At 30.9% G+C, this 24,573-nt stretch overlaps 2 protein-coding genes across 2 annotated transcripts; both read right to left on the reverse strand.

The window, feature by feature from the left end:
- Positions 1-2,931: 2,931 nt before the first annotated feature.
- Positions 2,932-16,795, reverse strand: LOC137924500 (uncharacterized). Its single transcript, XM_068767884.1, has 10 exons — positions 16,747-16,795; positions 16,199-16,370; positions 15,284-15,536; positions 14,004-14,153; positions 13,080-13,255; positions 12,127-12,161; positions 6,125-6,296; positions 5,796-6,048; positions 3,899-4,048; positions 2,932-3,316 (listed from the first exon to the last, which is right to left on the reverse strand). The coding sequence occupies exons 1-10, from the start codon at positions 16,787-16,789 to the stop codon at positions 3,107-3,109; spliced, it is 1,614 nt and encodes a 537-aa protein (XP_068623985.1). The 5' UTR covers positions 16,790-16,795; the 3' UTR covers positions 2,932-3,106.
- A 3,142-nt stretch (positions 16,796-19,937) lies between these two features.
- On the reverse strand, positions 19,938-22,792 carry LOC137924501 (vitellin-degrading protease-like). Its single transcript, XM_068767886.1, has 4 exons — positions 22,615-22,792; positions 21,950-22,099; positions 20,823-20,979; positions 19,938-20,017 (listed from the first exon to the last, which is right to left on the reverse strand). Exons 1-4 carry the CDS (start codon positions 22,753-22,755, stop codon positions 19,938-19,940), a joined length of 528 nt encoding a protein of 175 aa, XP_068623987.1. The 5' UTR covers positions 22,756-22,792.
- Between the last annotated feature and the right edge of the window lie 1,781 nt (positions 22,793-24,573).

Raw genomic sequence — 24,573 nt, forward strand, 5'->3', positions numbered from 1 at the left:
CACCTTTTTACATTTGACTTATTGAAAATTGTATAAATAACTTCAATTTTTTCAGTTCTTTATGCTTTTCGACTTCTTTATGACTTAATCAAGTATAATAAAAAACGTCGATAAAACAGTCCCTTTTATTCTCTTCTTATGAATAACAACGTATGTGTTAATGTAAATCTTAAACTATTCATATTATATAAGATATTAAGAATAATAACAAAGACAAAAATAAAAGTATATTTATTAATACGTGTACACTTTCCGATCGTTCGAACAGTCATCAATTGGTTTTTCGACTTTTAACACTGGAACTAGTAAGATGAGGTCATGGCGTCATCGTCATTATAACCCACCTTCAGTTCCTAAAAGAACAGATATCGAAAAATTATACAGATTGTTTTTACTCACAGCGTTTCCTATTCAAGATAAAACATGGTGTTGATTTAATTAAATAACAACTATTACTCTTACTAACTTTTTTTTTTAATTTGGGATTCTTGTTTCTCATTTTTACAAGTCGTATCTACTAGTTTCTAGTGGTCTAAGAGCTGTAATAACAAAAGGCCGTATAGGTTCGTAGAGTAGTGGTAGCCCAGCGGTAGCGGAATAAGACGTGATAGATCATGGGTTCGATTCCAGAGACAGTCTTATATATATTTCTTATATAGGATAACCACTGATCACAAAAGTGTTTCAAGAAGATGGGTAGCAGCGGCAGAAGTCAAAACATGAAATAATTTTATTTGAAGAGGTTCAACCATGAGAAACTGACTGTCATTTTATACAGGTTTTGACAGTATTATATTCGTTATGCCCCGTTATCTTTTGTGAATTTAAGTTAAAAAATATATTCTTTAGTTTATTATTAATATACCTTTATAAGCTTTCGTACTGTGGAAAATATGCATTTTTTTAATAAAAATTCCCTCAACTTCCTTTACAGGTGGAATTTCTTAGTTGTCATATTCTCGAGGAACTCCGTTGAAATTCTTGTGGAACTCTATTATATTTTGGTACACTCAGCTCCTGAAATATTTGTTAACTTTTAGCGCTACGAGTATATATTTATTTCCTATATTTATTTATTTAAAAACTTTTTATACATCGTCGTATAACGATGAACTTTATGACAAATTTATATATTTAAACATCTATATTTACTATTTTTATAAGAATAAGAAATAACAATATCATTTTTCATGTGTCTGTCTCTATTTTTTGTATAGGGTTTTAAATTTTGATGCCTAAGTAACATTTTCTTAAATAAATATCGAAAAATATGTTTCCCAAAATACTGCAAAAGGTTTTCATGGAAAAAAAATTAAAAATTCCCAGAAACATAAAAAAATTAGGAAAATATGACAACTGTTAAAATTGAGCATTTGTTACTTTGCTGTTGACCTCGCACATTTGTCATTTTGCCTTGAACTTTGCGCGTTTTATAGTTCACATGTGACAAATTTACATTGTTGTTTATATAATGTTCGTACCGTTTCGTGATAAATCACTACAGTTGGTCCGAAGTAAATGACCTGAAGAGCTTTGACGTTCCCGGCCGGTGGAAGATAGTACGGCTATCTTTTATGACAACAACACAGAGAATTTTAAATGTATACATGACCAATAAATTCCCAAGAGAATTAGGCTATTCGAAAACGCATCACATCATCAGCCTTCTTAAACAGATCCAATTTATTTATTAATTTATCTGAACTTCTGTGTATCTCTTTTACAAGATAAAAAAAGCTCAAGGTCTACCTTGGGGTTCGGGCACGGACTCGCCTCGGAATTCCAGTTTATTATCGTATTTAAAAGCCGCTGATCAGTTAGCCGCATGCTCCATAAAGTGATTTGGATCAAGAGTCCGACGAAAGTGGATATTCGTTAGGGCTATCACTCGATACCCGTTAAGTATTCCAACTTAAGGGTGCTAGAGAGACTTGAAGGTTGACTTGCTCGTATCAAAATCACTTCAAAAAGCGTTTGCGCTAGGACAAATAGTAGAAGAAACTTTATCAACCTTTCTACCTAATGTAATTGTAGGTTGGCAACCATTGCGTTTTCGAATGGCTGCGAAGTATTTTGTACAGAGCTTATCTTGTTGTAGTCGCATCTAGATTGACATTGTCTTGTAAGAGGCGGCACCCACAGCGAACCAATTACTTATCTCATTACTTCATAACATTTGTATGTTAATAATCACAATGTCAAAAATTAAACTAACACAATTAAATATTAAAAATACATTTAAAATTATTTATGTATACGATACCGAAAAGAATAAATTTTAGATTTAACTCAATTAGGAAGAATATACTATGTAACATTCTATATCGTCGTATCGTAACTGAACATATTCCAAACAAACTAAGACGCTTCATGCCAAAGTGACTTTAGCTACGTAAAGCCAAAGCACTACAGCAAGGATTATTCAAATGTTTATTTATTTATTCATTCATGTTATTATCCACAAAGAACCATTTACAGTGATCACTTATATAAATCATGGTGATTTGAGAGAAACTAGAAGCATGTTGAACTCCTCTGTAATGGCATCCTTCAAAATATAGATACGATGGTTTCAAACGCGTCAGAGAAAGCGCACAAATAACTCACAAGACTATACGTGTCCAAACGCCAAGCTATTTATTGTTTTTATATCTACATTTGTTTACTATATTAGTGTTGTCCTTATTATTTAGTGTAATTTGATTATCATTTAAAAGTATTTAAAAATACTATTTTAGAAAAAAAATTGTTCACTAACTCCATCTACCGTCACAAACGTTTATTTTGTCTATTTTTGGACACAAACTAATATAGAAACAAATTTAAGACATCAATTGATGCTTTAAACAATTTTTTTTTATTACCAAGAATAAAATTTAATTAAATAAAACCATTTCAATGCATTTTTAATTGGTTAAAATTTATTGTCATTTCATTTTCCTCGTAAAATATATAGTTTGTAAGCTCATACGGTTCTATATATATTAATTATTCAACCTTTTTTTCTTATTTATTTTCTCTCATTTATTTATACAATAAAAAGCTATTACACAGAACAGTACAAGAAAAGTATATTACAAGTTGTAGTTAAGACTGCCGACATTTTTTAAAACAAACCAAACAACTGATCTAAAATTGATAATGGAAACGGCAGCGTGTGTTTTCGTCGTAACCGTGTGATTCCACGGTCTATCCATCTCCTGAGAGCTGCGACTTTAGCGTACACACCGGGATAGTTAGGTCGAGCGCAGCCGAGACCCCAAGATACCACGCCGGCCAATCTTCCATTGTGAACCAATGGTCCTCCGCTGTCACCCTGGAGACACATTTAACTTTGATTGACCTCGATTAAAAAATACAAAAGACAACGATCGGCGTAAGTTATTTATTCTTATCACTTATTATTTCTCTAGAAAAAAAACCTTATTCATTATTAACTATGATTATTCATCATCATCATCATTTCAGACGTAAGACGTCCACTATTGGAAATGGGCCTCACGGATAGACTTCCAAAAAAGACTTGCATCCTTCGTGAAGCGGCTAACATTCAGCGTGTTCCGATGACTAAACAAGGTCGTCCATGAATTTTGTGGGTGGAGCCAACAGACTAGCAAACGCAGCTAATTATTCACCCTTTTTAAGCTATTAATGCACTTACTACCAATTACCTTGTATACATAGAGTAGTAAGAAAAAGTAGAATAAAAGAAATAAGATAGATACAGCTTATAATACTTTAAGCACTACAAAATCTTCATCATTATCATTTTAGCTGCAAGACGTTCATAGTTAGACGGCGGCTTGCTTGTAGCGTCTTCCAATGTTCTTAACAAGACGACAAAATATTCAAAGTTGAATTAAGATTAATTTTGGTATTGATCGCAGTATATACTAACCTGACAAGCATCTTTGCCACCTTCGGGAACTCCTGCGCATAACATGGTCGATGTAATAGTGTACAACGACGCGTATGATTTAGCGCATTCGTCATGACTTACTATCGGCACTAAAACCATTTGCAAAGTTGTTGGGTACCCTCCTCCTTCCTTTGAAAAGCAAATTACAATTAAAGGATTAGGACTCTTTACACTCAAATGCACCGAAATTGGACAAATTAAATTTACCATTAATATCATATTTGTGCCGATATTCAATATATATATATATATATATATATATATATATATATATATATATATATACATAATTCACATTACATTTTAATAAAATATAATTTTAAGATGAAAAAGTGTAAAAGAAAATCTTTGGTACAATAATTTATAATCTTAATCGTAACATCCAAACATATTTTTTCGACTGTATTTTGGTCGACCAACACATAACCAAGTGATAATGGTTACGGAAAACAGGTTACATGTCATTTTACCCCAAAAACATTCATTTAATTAACTTTCAATATTAAGTATTGAATATCATCAAATCTCGAAGAAAGAAAAAGAACTTCATAAATCGAATTATTGTTATAATATCACTGTTATTTGGTGTCAGTCCTGCAGCCGCCGTCGGTTATTTTTACAGTGGTAAAATATCAGTGTACTGGGATACATGAGCTATGGAGAGTAATGTATTAAGGAGTTCTCTACCAGGTAAAATTAAGTATATAAAAAAATTAAGTATATATATAATATAGGTGGCAATGAGCAGGCCACATAGCGTGCAGAAGATATGACCTCTGAGGCCCTTAGGTTTTGGAGCTAAGGCCTCGGGTCGGCAAGAGCAGCGTAGAAACGCAAGAGGCGGAAAATTGACTTAGTAAAGATTATCGGGAAACGCTAGATGTAGATCCTTTGAATCGGTCCTGTTGAAGATCTATGGAAAAGACATACGTCCAGCACTAGAAGTTTTACTGCTGAAATAATGATAATTATCAACCAATTAGCTTATATATATATATATATATATATATATATATATAGTAGTTAAATACCACATTACATTATAAAATTGAAGTACAGTTATAATAATGTAAGTGTGACATGTGAATTCTGTTGCTCCCCATACTAAGCCTATACCGCAGGAGCAGTAGCAGTAACATTCATGGATTAGATTGCACATTCGAAAAAAAGAAAAATTACACTTAGTACTGAATTTAAGCTTTGAAAAAGGCAATAAATATTTAATTCTGGGTGGAAAATCTGGAAACAAACCCAACTATTATTTTACAGATTTAAAATTATTTTCAGTCTCATCATATGATAGAAATAATAACCATTTCACAATTTATAGTTTTGGCTTCACGTACAGAGCAGTGTTTTATATTTTGACAAGACCTAAATAATGACTAAATACATTATTAATGAACAGTATGGTTATGAAAAATAACTAGTGACAGTTTATTATAGACACTATAATTTTTGCGACAATTGAAAACATACAACTTGTATATAATAGAATTATCAAAAAAAATTAGATATGAAGAATAGAATAGACAATAACAAAAATAATATGTAAGTAGCGAAAAGATAAATAGGAGCAGATAATAGTAATGTATAAATAGTAATTGATAATAAGCAGTCTAGGAAAAAATAAATAAAATAGGAATAAATGCACAAGCTCCCGTTGCTTTCAACAGACAAATAAAAATAATTGAATAATAAATACGGACATAAATTATAAAATAAAAGCTAAATGCATTAACAATTTACCTTATTTAAAAGATCTCTCTCATTTGGTGAATATACTTAAAATAATAAAAAAATTACTCTTAGTGAGCAAGTTGTCATTCATCTTCAAGCTGTCGTTCATCTGTCATTATTAAATAATTAAAATTACCCTCAAGTTACCCCATCCGGACACCATAGTGATATCTCCATCCGGAATTTCTTCATCTCGATCCATCAATTCAATAGCTGCCACAGAATAGTTAAACTGTAAAGGTTTTGCTAGATGGAGTAAAGCTATATCGCTGTCCATTTTTGTATAAGTAAACTTCGGATGCCATAGCAAATTATCAACGGAATAAATTTCGCCGCCATTTAGATTCGATGATGATCCAACACGTACTGTATAATCCTTTGCATCTGAGCTGAAATAAATTATCTTTGAAACAATTTCCTCGAGGAATATTTAAAATTATTACAATAAATATTGTTCCAACTTACTTGATAACACAATGTGCAGCTGTTAGAATTATGTCATTGGCAATAATTGAACCGCCACACGAATGTCTACCGTGTTTAAGTAAAGAAATCTGATAAGGAGCCTCAGTTATATCGATGTCTTCACCGCCAACGATTCTTGCATCTTCTATACTTTTAGGTGTCGGTAGTGATGCTGTAATAAAAGAAAAAAATATTGATAAACATTTATTATTGCAGATGATAATGGATAAGTTGAATTTCAAGATTCAGCTTTTCACAACTAAACAAATTTCCAAAAATTTTACTTAAGTTCTTGTTACATTTATTGGATTGTAAGGTCATGTAACTTGTAAGCACTTCAAGCTGCATTGAAAAGTTAACCGTATGTAAACGTGCCATGGGGATAGCTATGCTCGGACTGAGGAGATTCGTGGACAAAGGAAGACCAATGGATTAGTGAGTAATAGTAGACAAGCCCATAGAAAACAGAACAGAAGCTTTATGGTGAGTGGAAATGACGGATCGACATGCGCAGCATAGGACATCTATCTTCTAAGAAGGGAGACGACCTCTTTAAGATCATCGAAAGTCGCTGGATATGGGCCGCTAACTAGTTCTATTGAAAATCTGTAGCAGAGACCTATATCGTACAGTGGAAAAAGTGGCTACAATGATATCGATGATGAACTGATTTGAAGAATAGAATCTATGCAGTCATTACCTTAAAGTACAACTGATATATTTTAAAAAAAGGATGTGAATACATCATGAATAAGCAAACATTTCATAGAACAGTAGTTTTATAAAATATTAAAATTATAAATCAAGTTAAATACATTACCAACTACACCAAAAATCGGAAGCAACAAAAAAAATTTAACCATGGTGTAGTATTTATCGTACTAACCTAGGTTTCCACTCATGAAACCATTTATACTTAAAGACCAAAAAAAACTTTCGGTCAACAATCATTGTACAACAGTGATAAAAAGCAACCTTCACACCAATTCAGTCTTAATGACAGATAATGTTAAGATTTAATGATAATGTTTATTATTATTTAGTCTTAAGTGTTAGATAAGAAAAAAGTATGCAGTAATATTTGATAAGACTTATCAGGTCTGGTACTGTCTCTAGTGGGTATTATCTCTCAATGGGCAAGTAATTGTTTACAACTCGTGTATTAAATATACGTGCATTGTACTGATATGTACATATTTACTAACAAATGTGAATCAATTTGATTTTGTATAATACATTAATGAGAAGTGTTCAGTATCTAATCTCCTATAACTAAAAAGATGTCATGGTGTGAATTTTATGTCTTGTATTTATCAAACCAACTACAACCAATAGACGTAAGGCAGATGACATAATCTACATAGCGTGGAAAAACTGTATCGACGAAGGTTGCAACAGAGCGACATAAAAAAAGATGGAAGAGGCGTTCATCTAAACACTATTGCAAGCAATATCACAAATATTATAATGATATTGTATCATTGGCATCATTATATCAGTCTTAAAAGTTTAATGCAAGGCAAAAGCCACCTCCAAATATCGCCACGACGACTCTTGCTCTACCAGCATTCAGCGACTTCAAATTACCTTAATTATGTCGGCGGTCCACCCAGTGATCAATTTCCATCATTTTGAATGCTCGGAAAATAATGACGTTGACAGTTTTTCATTTTTTTTGCCTCGATGTTATGTATAAGTAAATAAATAATAAAAATAAATATCGATAATCCAGAAGTTCATTTGCTGGCGTTTACAAAGCAGCGATTCAACTTTTTAAAGAGTAATTTTTTAAAAAATAGGGCCGATATGTTACGTTTACTTTAAAAATAATTTTTGGCAATTGAATAGTACATTTTTGTCGTAAGTTATCTTGTATTATTTATACATTTCGCACTTGTCTTTTTGAGACTAAAAGTTGTGTTTTGTATTTTTTGTAAAACACAGAACTGTATTTTAACTAACGGCATTTTCAATTATTTATTTTTATTTCAATTAAAGATATTGCAAAAAAGAAAAAAAAAATCATGTAGTGTTATTTTTTTTTTCGCTGAGATAAAATAGAAACCGGCCCTTTCTCTCTATTTAATAATGGGAAAACTTAAGAGGTTTACGGCTACTCTAAAATAAATCAAAAAAATAACCAAACAATTTGCATTAGAAGAGTTTTTAGTAGACCTAAAAAGGCTCTTGTATTAATAAACCCTGCCTGGGTTCCTTATCGTATATACCTGGTGCAAACAAAGCAGAAAATTTTAGAAAAAAAAACAAAAACCTATAACTGGATTGTATTCAGGAATATATAAAATAATAGGAAGTATATTAAATTTATAAATATATTTTCAAATGAAAATAAGCAAGACATAGTAAATCAATTTTACAAATGTAGAAATAAAAAAGTTAAAAATGGAACATAAAATATGTTTAAGATTGATAGATGTTGAATAAAAGATTCATTTATTTTTTCATGACACCGGGTTTCCATGTCAGTGGTAACAGAGTTTACAATTAATAAAAGAATAATTATGTAACAAAAAAAAAACAATAAAAAATACCTCAGTGCCTAAGATGAAAATGTGTTACCAGTGATGACTTATGTCATTAAATAATGATATCTCGCTCTCTGGATCTCATTGGCAATCTTACAGATGTTCAGCGAGCCATGGTGAAGGCTACCCTTGGAATTTCTATTCAAGATCAAATCAGGGACAAGATCTATAGACGAAGTAATGCTCACTAAACTGGCAAGAAGATATGATAATGGACAGTCCACAAAGCGTGAAGAAGAGGTAGCCGCTGAAGCCTCAAGATTTTAGAGTGAAGATCATGGATAGGCAATTGTAGCATAGAAAGTCCGCCTATAAAGTGAATTGATGTCTTCTTGAGGTTGTCGATATACACTGGAGGTCGGGAGGACCCATTCAAACGGTTATATTGGAAATCTATGAGGGATGCCTTTGTTTAGCAGTGGATGTTCTAGGTCTGATAATGAGATGATAATTTTCACCATTACAATATACAGAAAAAAACAAAAAACAATAATAACGAAGTTTTTTTTTAGCAATTTCGTATGATTTCATTTTATCAAAAATTATAAATCACACATATTAAAATCAAGGTCCTGCCCGTGACCTATACAATACGAAAATTTTATCAAACAATCCATATCGGTTGTTTAAATATTAAAAATTATATCTTATAAAAGTGTGAGTTAACAGGTTTATTAATGTAATTCGAAAATCCCCATTTGAATTCTTATCGTTAATTTTATTAAAGTACCTTTTTTACTGGGGTTTATGTTGTCTGCAAAACTAGGTGCACTTAGAGATGGTATATTATCTGCATTGCAGATTACATTTCCACCCCAAGGGGAATTAACCGCGCAAGATCTAATTGTGACCGATGTTCGGTGGTCGATTATAACGGTCTTAGGATGAATCCTTGCAGAAGACCGTTTGCCTATGCCATATATATTAGTCGGGATTATACACGAAAATGATCATCCTTTATTTATTTTACTGCATAAGATAGGTTGCTCTTATAATGAATCATAAACATGTTAGATACATGATTATTATAATGCATAGCAATATCACTCCCAAAGATTGCTAAAATGCTCCTCAGTTGCCCTGCCCGTATCCGGTGACTTCCCCTGACTTTGAATTTGATGTCTTTTTTTGTAACTTTGTTTGATCGCCACTCGGACAAGCGGACTGATTTTTATATTACAAAATAAGCGTACACATTCTTTATTAATTAAATTAAAACTGGCTGTTATTGTAATTTCAATTTCATTCCTATATTTTTTATCGTCTATTTCTGTTAAATCATCTTAATGACCTGTAGATAACGTCATATATAAATCACTACCTAATATTAAATAAGAAATTATTCAAATAAATTTATTACATTATCATGGAGTCTTCGAAAGATAGGTAACCGAGATTCATTAACATAATTTTTTTTAAATTGAATATCTAAATTATGTTAAAACATAACTTTGATTTAATAAACTATTTATTTATAATAGATACAAAATAACACTAAAGGGTTATGTACCTACGAATACAAAAATGAATCATTTATTTTTTATTGAAATTTTATTTATTTCATAAAACATAAATATAAATTAGTTACGTAACTCGGTAAGTGCAAACGGAAAAATAATGCCTCCAGTTTTTTCCAGTCTATAACAATTTATATTAAAATATCAACTATAAAGTCAACTCGTATATGTAAATAAGGTTACAATTACATACACGACGAAGTCTGAGCAGCGATATAGATGAAAAAGTAAATGTTAGAATACTAAAATTTTATTTAAAAAGTGTTCTAGCATCAAATGTATGCAAAAAATGAAAAACAAATATGTCTAAATAAGTGAACGAAAAAAAACTACAACACGCGTTTTAAATTTGCGATATTTGAGATAGAATTTATTTCTAGATTTTATTTACTTATTTATACTATTTACATTTAGTAGTCAGTACGTCCTGATTAAAACTCCAGAAGAGCCCATTTGATATTACAACTTACAGATATGTAAGTGGTTTCTAAGCACGCCATGATCTGATAAGAGCTTGAAACAAACTTAAATTTTTTGTAGTCACTTTTAAAATATCATTAATAAAAAATAAAATATAATTGGCGAAGCTATTAGTTCCCAAGATTTATCATCACTTAATAAATCCTTTACACTATAACAAGAATTTTTACAAGCATTATTTTAACATCTTTTTTTTTAAATTAGAACATACTACTTTAGAATAAGGTGTAATTAGCGTAAAAAAAGAAATGAAGGAGAAAAATAATTAACAAACGTATCGAAATTAAATAAAAACACATATTTAGTTAAAAACGTTTAGCAATATTAATAAAAAATTCTGGCTATTCAATTAAATTTAAATTGCACATCATCGTCAGTTATTTCAGGACCTATGCATATATATTGTTAGTAACGTACAAAAAATTACATTTACAAAAATTTTAAGTTAAACAGTTTTTTGTTACCCATATTGTGGTGGTTGTGGAAAAATATGTACCTAGTCCGCTATATTGGAACGGCTTCCATCTTCAATTTTAAATTTTGACATAATCATCGTGTTTTACTAGTGTAGCCCTTTCATTTGATACCCATATTGAGGGGGTTAAGGTAAAATATGTAATCCGCCATTTTGTATCGGCGGTCATCTTAGATTTATAATGTTATTGATTTTATTATATTGTATTGTCATCTAAATTAAGTGTGTGCACCAAATTTCAGATCAATCTGACAACGGGAAGGTGCTTAAATTACAATTTCTAATTTTGAACCAAATAAATAAACAAATAAATTCCGTACGGGTCGAACTAAATAAAACCGTTTAATAAGGGCACTTCTTTAATCTTGATGTAGTGAATGATATAGGTGGACTGGCGATATAGTTGAGGGCGCGGAAGTCGCTGGAGACGGACAGCACAGGACCGGTTATCGTGGCTATCTTTGCATATTTCTTGTAGTGAGCGTTTATCTGCTAAAAAGTAGAATGTTTTTTATACGTTTATGTTATACGTTTATGTCCAAATCTTTAATCACACAGGCCGTTCGATTGTGGAATGATTTACCGCTGAATATAAGACGTGCTAGTTCACTACTTATTTTTAAGAAAATGGTTAAAAACCATTTACTAGACCTATAATTATCTATCTCTTAATTCATTTCTTTTTCTTCTTCTGTTTCTTTCTGAGGTAAGTGCGATCGAACTAAAACTGATTGAAGTCAGTTAGATGTTTTTATTTATAATTTTATTATATTTATAATATGTATTAAACCTTATTTAATGAATAAAAAAATGTAGTGATTACCAATACGCTACTGGTTATACGTCTGATTAATTTTACTACTGCAGTCAATACTTATATCACTCTTGTATTAAAAAATAATTAAATTAAACAAGTATCAACTAACGAACGATTTAATATTTTTTGTTTATTTATCCATTATGAGAAGCATTGAGCTTTTTCACGGCATTTTAGACCCAGCCACAGCTTCTTTGGTATCCTAAAATCACATTCCACGATTTTTTTTAATTTTGGGTATAAAATAAAGTCGTATGGAGTAACATCGGGATTATGACGTAATAATTCCATATATTCCAAAGCTGTCATATGCTAGGTGCCAGTATTAATAGTGTAAATGGTAACGTGCATTTGTCAATGACAAAAAAATACTTATAAAAAGCTTTACGTTTATACGGGAAACTTAACTGTCTTTTTTATTATACTGTCTGTTCTATCAATTTTACTAATTACTTTTATCATAAAATTAATTATAACTTTTCCAATAATTAAGCAAAAATAGAAAACTACACCAATTATTACTTAAACAAGTTAGTAGGAAATGTTTAGGTTCTGAATTTAAAGTCGCTTAATTAATTAAAAAAAAAAAACAATTTCAAATTAAGATTAGTTACTTTAAACTGAGCTGAACGTTTTTAAATGCAAAATTTTCTGTTTCATGCATTTATACAAAGTGATTGCTTATGTGTAAAAGCTGTAAAAATAGAATGAACGTTATATTCAACTTCTTAATAAATAACGTAATAATAATGCAGCAAGTTTAAATAATTATTGTTCACTGCCTGTCCCTGCAGATTTTGCACTACCAGAAGTTATAAGCATAGAAAAAATAAATTCATGGAACCTTTTTCACCGTGATCATTTTATAGCCGCGGGCGTATTTGAAATAGGTATAAATTTTTTGCAAACAAATGATTTATGTACATTCACCCCTTTTAAGGTTTTATACCTATAAGCAACCATTCAATATAACTCTCAATAGTTATGGGAATAAAAAATAGAAATAAAATAATCAATTTAAATACAATTTTTAATTACTGTGAAACAAAATAAATTTTGAAATAATTTAACATAAAATTCGAAGTACAATATCACATAAGTGTAATACAAAATATTTTACATTGCTGGTCTGAATAAATGCTTTTGTCTCAACGTCGCACTGCCTTGGTCGATCCAATTCCTTAATGCTGAGACTTTAGCATAGACGCCTGGATACCTAGGACGCGCGCAGCCTAGACCCCAAGAAACTATTCCTGCAAGCCTGCCGTTGTGCACCAATGGACCGCCACTATCGCCCTGTGAAAGAAAATATTAAAATCCGTTTGAAAAAAAAAATACCGTAATTACAAATGAAAATACTTTCTTTTATACACAATAGAGTTTTGAGCACTTTTGCTAATTGCCTCTGTCTTTTAAGAACATTTTTACAATAAGCGCCATTCGATTCTAGATTTTGCTACAATTTTCCAAACGAAATGCTTGTAATTAGGTCTTATTAAAAAGCCTTCGAAGGCATTGTAACTATAAACTTTATTTTACATATTACATTGATTAATTCATAGTATGTATACTAATTTTATATATATTTGGTATATGTAAACATTTATATACTATACATACATATTATGGACCGATAGTTGGAAGGAATATTATTTTTGTCGTGTCAAGAGTAAAGAATTTTTCTAAAAATTCCAGCCACTAGGTGGTTTCGTAGGGCATTCATTCAGTTTTCGAATTATACGGCGGATAGGTAATACTTAACATAACTTATTGCACACTTAGATTACATATATTACATGAAAGTATCTAATTTTCCAATGTTAAACCTATTGGAAAAAAATTCAAATGGTATAAGGAATACCTTTGCTAAGAGGTTTTGTTTTATATCACTTTTATTTTCATCGTATTTTGTGTGTGTAAATACAATAATAAATATAGCTTGCGTTATGAAATAGAGTAAACGTTACTCATTGCACGCGTTAAATTTATGTTCGTTATAATATACATGTAATACAAAATTCCTTAAATGTAAATAAAAAGTTACCTGACAAGCGTCCTTGCCTCCCTGAGGTACACCAGCACAGAGCATTGTAGAAGTGACGGTATACGAAGGAGAGTACGCTCTATCACATTCGGCAGAGTTCACCGTCGGTACTAACACCATTTGCAGTGTGGATGGGAATCCACCGTTTTCCTGTGATGAACAATGCATTAATTAACTAGGACAATAGTGTATATAAACCGAGTGTCATATATGCTATTAAGTTTACAGAAGTAAGTGGATTTTTTAATAAAAAAACAATAGGACTAAATTTAATATCTAAATAAAAAAAGAACTTTAAAGATTATAATTTTTTCTCAAACTATATAAGTTAAACCAAACCGTAAATCTAAGGCCGTATATTTTGTTTTCGTTCATATTCATTTACATAAGAGATTTTCACGAGTGTATATATCTGAGCTTGAAATTTTTTAGGAATATTTTATTTGCCAACAGGTTATAAAACAATAACGGATTTTATGCATTGAAAATACATGTTTTCAAATTATAGCTATTAAACTTATAAAAATTAACCAGAAACACATTCATAGTAAGTTTGAAAAACAAAAAAAAAACAATGGCAAAAAATACGTATTTTCCAATTCATGTTAAAATTACCAAGAATGATTTTATTAAATTACACCAGCGAAAAGAAGTGCGGGAAGCGCGAGGCGAGCTAAACAGAGTCAACATTGTAGACTTGATACAGCGTTACTGACAGGGTATTTATGACAACATTTCCAAGAAATTTCAAGAGATATTTAAATATATATATATATATATATATATATATATATATATATATATATATATATTTATATATATATATGTATATAAAATGTAGGAATAATCCTTCATTGATGTTTTGTCGATTGCAAGAATGGTATTAGCAACAATTTTTTTTTTTAAATATTTCGAATGTTTTTGAATTTACCGGGTGATTCAACTTATGCGGTCTTTGTCTTCGTTTCAGCCCATAGAAGCCCACTGTAAGGCATAGACATAGGGACATAGGGTATAGGCATAGGGAATTGCATTATAATTGCCAAGCTTGGCGGGCGGTTTACCGATTGCTGTGTATTATGGTACGCAGAGGATTCTCTGGAAACTTGTTTGTGAGCAGTGGTAATCATATATAATTAATTCACAAAGTCTGAAGTATATATGAGACTATATCTCCGAAAGTAAACCCGTTATCTACGATTGCATGTCTCTACCAACTAACACAGCCTGTTGTAATTTGAAGTTTCTAATCACAAGACTTGTATAAAAAAAATAATTACCCGAAGATTTCCCCATCCAGTCACCATAGTTATATCACCGTCGGGAATTTCTTCATTCGGTTGAAACATATCAATTGGGGCAATACTTTCGCTAAACTCTAAAGGTCTAGACAGCCAAATCAGAGCGACGTCGCTGTCCATCTTTGAGTACGTGAAATTACGATGCCATATTAGATCTCCAGCCTGAATCACTTCACCACCACTGTAACTAGACGAAGAGCCCACGCGAACTGAGAACTCGCGTTCAGATGAACTAAAATAATACAAATTTAATTAGATCTTTTACTTATATATATAACAATATAATTAAGTCAAGCCAAAGTTCCATGTAGAAATTTAAATTTAGAATCTATAAAGAGGTCTAAACTAAGCCATTGGAATGCTCAGCAACCAAAATTCGATAAAACTGCAAATGTTATCGACCAATAAATATTAACACATTTTACTCCATTTGTTGACAATTGCGTATGGTTATTTAACACGGTGTTGTAAATATAATACAATCCACTTCTGTGCCAAGTCTCTTAGTTATTATGTATTGGAAATTTTAATAAACATAAATTCGTAAAAATTCAATCTTTACAATGAATTGATATAGCTAGTCAATTAAGGATATTCGTGATCAAAAAATATCCAATCTGAATCTGAGTCTCAGAGTGGGTTTGGAACCCACGTAATTTGAATTTAAAGATGTTGTTGTCAGAAAACTCAATTTATTCTAGTTTCTATCAAAATGAACGTGCACGAATCAACACATTAAAGAATTCTAAATGATTTTGATATGTAATGTAAGTGAACTTTAAGATAAACCGTATTTGCAATCAAACGTTACCGACAAAAGTTACATGAATATAAGATCGATTAAATTTAAATAATTTAAGCCTAACTGGCGTTATAGTAACAAAAAATAATTACCCAGAAACGCAATGAGCAGCTGTCAATATGAGATCGTTTGAAATAATAGCACCGCCGCAGGTATGGCGTCCGCGTCGCTGAAGAGACACTTGGTACGGAGCGAGGGTTATGTCAATATCTTCGCCGCCTACTATTCTGATATCTTCTGTTAGTTTATTCGTTGGCAGCGATGCTTTCAAACAAAAAATATAATCTTTCAATTTATTAATTTTACAAATCTCAATAAAAATTTATGAAAAGAACTTTATTTCCCATATATGTAGATTACAACAAGTGGGAAATACGACTGCCGCAAGAAAGAAATTTATCATAAACTACACTTGCTGCATCGTAGTTCAGTAGTCCATATTTCAATTAGATTATGCAATTTATATAAACGACATCACATTTCAGCCGAAAGACGTTTACCGCTAGTTATATCCCTTATTATAATTGCCACAAATTACAATTGGGACTGTAATTATAACAGTCACAACTCTTGAAATGCGAAATAATACATATAAGGTTATAGAAGAAGTAAAATTAAAATATACAAAAAAGGAACTCACTCGCCACACCGAAAATTATTAATATAAAAAAGAGGCTGTACATGGTGGTTTATGTTATGGAACTGGATAACATCTCCATTGTAGAAACAATATTTATACTCGAGAGGTACAGACAATATTAGGTCAAATGTAATTATCGGTGATAATTTTGAACCTTCACACAAATTAAGTTACAATGACAGATAAATATGAGATTATGAGATAATGTTTGTCGTCAGTCTTAACAGAGCATTTGATAACAATCTAACACGTGTGTTTTGTTATGATATAATTTTCCATGACACTGATAGCGTCGGGCAAACACACCAGCCGAAACATACACATATGAACGTAAGTTTCATATGACATATAGCTGTGTACGCTTTAAAAGGTTTAAAGTAAGGAAACTAATTTGTCAAAGAAAAAGCTTTAAAGCTATCATGATACTGTATCTCCAATAACCCTTTATAAAGTGGTCATTCTGAAATTTTATAAAGTAATTTGTTTTTTTTCTATTGTACTCGTCAAGCCAATAACTTTTGGCAGTGCAATTTGCAGGGAAAGATAGTAAAATATAATTTCATTATGTTTTTAATACGTAATAATCTGAATTTTGGAAGTGCTCATTTTTAATATATTACAATTACGTTAAACATTATTTAACGACACATTGATCTTTGGATAAGACATACCTTGCATTTATTGGCAGCAAATGATCTATACATTCACCATTTAAATCTTTTTTATCTACTTTACTGTATGTATACGAAAGAGACTGAAAGCTTTTGAAATAAGAACTTAATTAAGTATCCGACAAATAATTTATTGTTTTAGGAAATAGTCCCCTAGAAATGAATGTTATATGCTTTTCAATCATTGTGTGAAGCAGTGATCCACTCGTCGTTGCGAATCTTTTCAATGGCGTTTACGAACGCCGCCACATTTTTTCGGCATCTTTTAATCGTATTTGACACTATAGCTTTTATTTTTGGAAGAAATTAAAGTTGAATGGTACAATATCGGAAATAGAATCACTAATTAAATATACACCTGCCGTAGTTAACTCGGTAGTATGTTTGGATAAGTTCGCATTGTTCTGCACGAGGAACACATTTTTTTTAACTTTTTCGTATATATAGCCGAACTGATGCTAGAGTATTCCTATTTTATAGAATAGTAGTCTGACTAAAGAAAGAAGTATTCATGTTTATCTTTACGCTCCTTACCCTCTTAATTTTTGTAGGCAATTTTTCTTAAGGAACAAACAACTTGAAAGTTATATCTTGGTTTCATTATCACACTAATAGATTTAAGTTTTGACCTCTGTAACTACATTTAAAATGCAATACAGCATACCGAACACTTTTAAAAAAAATATATTTTTTGTTTTTTTTTTCATATTACATACATGTACATTAGTTGAGAGCTGTACCATTGATTTTAAATCCCTTGCCGTAGTGCAAGGGCGATAGTTCTGACTCTTTAATATGAACATAGTATGACAAAAAAAATGAAATGAGAAAGTAATGAAAATAGATATATGTGTATGAGTGTCCATTCATGGGAGCAGATTGAGGCTCAATGTAAAGCATAGGCCTCTCGGTCTTGCTGTGTTCACACCAAACGTCTTAGTTTTGTAGTCCTTTAAATTGTATTCTTTTCACTCAGCCACTTAACACGTTGAACGCCAGACTAAAAACCAAGTTTAGTTCAGTGGGCCGCGACGGACACCATGTGACTGCCATCATGTTGGGTCCAAGAGGCGGCGTCGGACACCATGTGTCCGCATGCCTTCGATCACTTCAGAAGCCTCTAGGGAGCCAACGTACAGTGTTTCGACTGTTTTTCTTTAGGCATGTGACCCGCGCGGCCTCGCAGAAAAATAATGGGTAAATCGCTGTTTCCGTAAGTCGCCCATTATTTTTAAGGGTTTTACTGACAATATTTGCAAAAAAACACCTTAGCGATTTTTTGACGATTTTCGATTTATTTAATGGTGTGGCCCCAGGGGACAGTATGCTGTCGGACACATGGCGTTCAACGTGTTAAATAAATAGTCCGCACATATGCGGGGAAATAGTACTGTGTGGAATTTTACTTCTGCTCTATTTAATCTAAGACATGCGTAATTTTCGCTATCAATTTTCCTATGTAAATTAATCAGAATGTATATTGTTTCATGTATGTAAACTATAATAACATAAATATTTCATTTGCCTACATAAATTAACAGTTTCGTACATAATTACAAGTTATACCGAGAAAAGATATTGTAGTTTTAAGAGTAACAGTGAACAAGTTTTATCTGCCAGTTTTAAAAAAGATTTTATCATTGATATTACAATTTAATATAATAAAATGAGTAAAAACTACTTACAAACTCGAAACTCGATACGTAAATTTCAAATCAACAATCTAGGTAAAATATACGTATAGATAAATTTGTGTTGTCTAATATTCATTGATTTATTCAAAGATACAAATGTGGTTAAAACCCTGTCTGGTAGAAGCTTTTATTTCATTTGATTGTTGCCGTAAATCCTCTTATGATTAATTTTGACTTTTGATTATATAAATAGAAAGAGTTTAACACTACTTATGTGATATGTACTAAAAGGAAAAAAATTAAACCACCGATGTTAATTTTAATGTAAAATGCGAAGCTTAATAAATTCTGAACAGATAGTGTTAAGCGATTAATTTTATGATTGTTTTTTTTTTAACAATAAAAAAAACTAGGCAGGGGGTTCAAAAGGTTACAACTCAATATTCGATGTATAAATCCAGTCAACTCGAATAAGAATTAAAAATTAACTAATATTCCGTACTAACCATATAAATAATATATAAAAATATTTATTCGCCAACTAAATATACCAGGGGTCGCCAAACTCTTTGATAGTTTGAGCCATTTGTAAAATTTTCTAATTTTTCGCGAGCCGCAATTAAAAGTATACGAAGTTAAAAGGTATACACGAAGATATTTATTTTTAAAGAAACTATTTATATTTAAAATAGTAAAAAATATATGTTTAAAATTAAATTTCGAAAATAAAGCACTTTCATAATACACTTTTGTTGGTAATTCTTTAAATTTTGGTGAATAATTAGTGACAGCTTCTCAATATTTTTTCAGGTACTGGTTAGTAATATTGATTGGTATTTGAATTTTACGATAATATTTATTTAAACCACAAAAATTAGAAGATAACTCATGTACATTTATGTGCCAACAGCGACAAATTTCCTTCAAAGAGCTGCAAATGGCTCGCGAGCCGCAGGTTGACTACCCCTGAAATATATTATTAACATCAACAACTTTTGTTCTCTTTATTACATGTTAAATTGTTTGTTATTGTTCTGTGCACAGGCTGTCAGAACCGTGTCCCACAGGCCGCATGCGGCCCGATATGAACATTAACGCGACCCAGTCAACATATCCGACGCGAAGTAAAAATAAAATAGACGGGAATTAGAAACGAAACCTAAATATATATGAATATTATAGATACCATACTATAAAATAAAACTTTTGGCCAGTCAGATGTCTCCCAAAATATGATAAATAAAATAGAAAAAAAGAAACTTGACATCAGTTTAATTTCTAAAACAAAACTTAACTTGTGTATATTTATCACATTGTAATACTCAATAAAAAATTGTTTCTGTATAAGTTATTTTTTTTCGGGCTACCTAAAGTTAAGCTTTTGAGTTTACCGCCCCTGGTAGGTACTGTGAGGTAAAATACAATTTTAAAAAGATGATATTGACATACTGTGTGCAAGCTAACCTTTGTTTTGCTTACTGATAAATAACTATCTACCAAATATTTTCACTAAACATGTAAACTGGTAACAAGTTTTTTGTCGATAGTCAAATTTCGTTTACGTTGTTAAATCCAATATTTTGAAATGTGCAAAAGTATTTTAATCTCATCAAAGGGAACGACCAAGAAATAAAAGTATAATTTTAAAATAGAGACTTTATTTTATTCAATAACAATATGATTTGGTAAATTAAATAATTAATATCTATTTTTTAAAATAATTGAGTAAAATAAATTATACATAGTCCGCTGATACATTATACATTCTTACTATAACTTCTTAAATAATAGCTGTAAAAATCAATCCATCTTCTGAGCGCTGATATTTTCGTGTAGACGCCGGGATATCCTTCTCTAGCACAACCAATTCCCCACGAAACTATACCAGCCAGCCTTCCTTGATAAGCTAGTGGACCTCCGCTGTCACCCTTAGGACAAAAATTTAATTTGATTAAAGTGTTTTAATACCTTGTGAACCAATTCTGTTGCATATATATTTTTTAAAATGAGTAAGAAAGTAGTCAACAAAAATAGATATAACATTGTGGCAAATGCTATCTATTTTGGCTATAGATGATACGTACACACAATCGAAATAAATTAATAATGGAATAAATAAATAGTATTGCATAAAGACAGATTTAGTACTATAAAGTAAAGTAGACATAAAATCCGTAAGGCTTTCCGCAAACGTGTAAAAATAAGGATAGGTTGACATAAGAATATAATAATGAGAAATTAGAGTAGATTTGGAAAGACTAAGATAATAATGTTAAAGAATAAGCGTAGATACAAGTATTTTTTAGAATAAGTAATAATTCAAAGAAAAATCAAACTGAAAATTTATTAACCCTGTAAGTAGTGTGCAGTCTCTGCCACTAAACGGTAGAGGTGACAAAGCGTGACAAAAAATTACTGTTTTGGATCTGTTGTAATCATTTGAACAATAACGAGTCACCGTTTCTCAAATCTATTCTAAAATTGTATTATTGTAATGTGTGTTTATACACAAATACACAATGCTATAAATCAATAAAAGATGGCGGTAGAACTACTAAACAATGCGTTGAGTTTGACCACTAGGACGGTGAACTTTTTTGCGTTCTTCGTGTTTTTTTGGTAACAATTTTATTGTAAGCTGTTATACTATAAAAAAGTGATTTTTTGTATAATTATATAACATATATAATTATATAACATATATAATTAAATAAAATATATAATTATATATACCCGACTTGATTTTGTAAAGAATTCCTGAGTGTATATCTCTCTATGGCCCGTAGAGCTACCGTAAGCATGCTAAAGAGGCCCGACGTGTAAAACGTAAGTCAAATATACTTATCAATTCATCTGTATTATTCAAAATTTGGAAAATGTAAAACAAATAAAACATACTTGGCAAGAATCTTTTCCTCCCTCCGGTAAACCAGCGCATAGCATTTTTGACGTTATGGAGTATTGTTTATCGTAAGCTTCTTTACACACATTCGTATTAACAATAGGCAGCTGAACCATCTGCAGTGTCGTTGGAGGATCACCGCCTTCCTAAATACAAAACAAAAAAAAAATTAGCCATGAATAAAAAGCGCGCGTATTATAAAAATGTTGGTTTTCAAAATAAACTAATACAATATTTATAAGTTCAGTAAATGCAATAAAAGTACTAATAAAAGTTATTTTTTAAATTGATTATTTATGTATGGCTAAACATGTATTCAAAATCCTCTTGCTGTAGAAATTTTGAGACTAACAATTTAACTTAGTACTACGTAAAGAATCCTGAATTGATTGCTAGATTTTAACCTATTTTAGGTTAAAATATAGCAATATAGGTTAAAGTTTGTCTGTGCTTTGAATTTGGTAAACTGTCATTATGCCATATTTTATTTCTTAAAATCATTTGGGAGAATTTATAAACATTACCTTATTGGTAGCAAAACCATTATTCTACAAATATTTACTTAGATAGTACAAAAATCTTTTTCGCCAACCTAATATTTCAAAAAAGATTAACATATGAGATATGATGAAAATTTCATTAATATAAAAAAAAAACTTACTTCAATGTTTCCCCATCCTGTGATCGTTGTAAGCTCACCATCCAGAATTTCTTCACCCTGTCTGAACAATTCGATGGGAGCAATTCTTTCATCAAATTGAAGGCGACTTGAGAGCTGCATTAGAGCTATGTCATAATCCATAGTCAAATACGAATATTTAGGATGAACTTTTATTTTCTCTACTCGGTACAGTGATCCTCCCGTATAACTCGACGAAGAGCCTACTCGAATTAAATAATCACTCGGATTATAGCTGAAACTGTTGACAGAAGAAAATTTGTTTTTATTTTTAAGCTTACTAGGGTGATTCTAAAAATTGTAAAAAGCCTTAACAGCATAAAGTTAAATTAGCTTTGAAGGACGAGTTTTAAAGTTAAACTCACTGAGAAAACGAAAAATGCAACAGTAAACTCGCTACAGTCTCTAGAAATTTGTACATAGATATTTTTAAGCAAAGTAGGAAATCCTACAAGTCACAAAAAACTATGAAGGTGACAAAAACATAGTATTACTAAAAAAAATTAAATTGTCATAATTTATGACCAAAAGAACCTCCGTTATCGGACTATAAGAAAAACCTGCAATCACACGACCTAAACGTAATTGATCTAAACGGAGTCAATACTAATTTAGACATAAAAAACAAGGTAACTACAAAATAAGACTATTTTTCGAAAAAAAAATATGTGCAGTGTTCATTTATGGGTTAAAACAATTATTTAAAGTTGGTCCTTTCCTCTACAGAACTCTATCTACAGAACCACGTGAAAAGGTAACATTTAAGATTGCCCCTTTACTAATTAATTTTTTTAGCTACTTACTACTACTCTTGACTTCTAGTGTCAAACAATTTTCCCCTTTCTCTTATTATTAATGTTATTACAAGCGCTCTTTATTACATACTATTCAAATCATATTTGTTTTGATTTCTTTTTAATCACTGTGCCAACTCTGAGAACATGAATACAAGCCTGAGTGGTTTTTTCCTCATCTAGAAATTGAAACGAACTCTTTAAATGGAACTCCACACTTCACTGCCCTCCAAAAATTGCAAAGATCGTATGTTTTCTGCAAGTTGTATCCGTGAGTTCTTTTATAAATATAATACGTTTGTGGGACTAACTCAAAAAGACTGCAATAGAAAAAAAATATTGGTTCTGATCTAGATACTGACACGTTTAGTATTACTTACGATGTGATGCAGTGTGCTGCAGTCAATATGAGATCGTCTGCGATGATAGAACCCCCGCAAGAGTGTCTACCTGCGTATAAAATGGACACTTGGTATGGAGCTTCGGTGATATCTATATTTTCACCGCCTACGATTCTCACATCGTCTTTTTCTTTGGTTATTGGTATTGATGCTATAAAAATATATTTTTATTACTTTTAAGTATAGTTCTAGTAAAAAATTTTCAAATCTGTGAAAAAAAAATACTTTTTTTTTAATAATAATACTCGTTTCTTACCTGCAAAACTAAAAGCAGTGAAAATAATTAATTTGTACATTATGATAAGTTCCAACGTTTTGGTGAAGTATGTTCATGTAAACTATAATTTATAATGAAAATTTTACCTACAAATTACTAGGTAAGTATGTTATGGACTGTTTACTGTCGACCTTCGCACCAATTTAGTAGCAGTGACAGATAAAAATATTGAACTAGATTCATTTATTTGTATTCAATCTAATTGACCTTTACACAGTAATCGGACAAACAAACATATCTGTCGACGGGAAAAACGTACCAACGGCGTTTACGCGAAGATTTACCATGTAAATCAAAATGTGATTTATTTATTTAAGACAAATAAAAGGATATTTAATTATTAACAAACCGTTAGTGGTAGGTCTTTTTAAAAACTTTGATATAGCGGTCAACGTTTACATTATACATTTAAGCGTTTTACAATTTAAATTTAAACTCATGTTAAAATTGTGTTACCATATACTCAACT

The sequence above is a fragment of the Battus philenor genome, unplaced genomic scaffold (genome assembly GCF_028537555.1).
Source record: "Battus philenor isolate CCGP_79_NKW_IND1 unplaced genomic scaffold, ilBatPhil1.0.hap1 SCAF_24, whole genome shotgun sequence".
Lineage (NCBI taxonomy): Eukaryota > Metazoa > Arthropoda > Insecta > Lepidoptera > Papilionidae > Battus > Battus philenor.

Bases quoted from the DNA above. Each gene is read 5' to 3' on its own strand.
- LOC137924500 (XM_068767884.1), bottom strand. From the start codon at position 16,789: ATGTACAGCCTCTTTTTTATATTAATAATTTTCGGTGTGGCGA. The intron at 14,154-15,283 runs GTAATTATTTTT...TGTTCATCACAG, and splicing joins CTGGATGGGGAAATCTTCGG to GAAAACGGTGGATTCCCATC. The intron at 3,317-3,898 runs GTTAGTATATAC...ATGTGTCTCCAG, and splicing joins GTGGCAAAGATGCTTGTCAG to GGTGACAGCGGAGGACCATT.
- LOC137924501 (XM_068767886.1), bottom strand. From the start codon at position 22,755: ATGGATTATGACATAGCTCTAATGCAGCTCTCAAGTCGCCTTCAATTT. The intron at 22,100-22,614 runs GTAAGTTTTTTT...TTTTGTATTTAG, and splicing joins CAGGATGGGGAAACATTGAA to GAAGGCGGTGATCCTCCAAC. The intron at 20,018-20,822 runs GTAAGAATGTAT...AATATATTTCAG, and splicing joins CTATTATTTAAGAAGTTATA to GGGTAGTCAACCTGCGGCTC.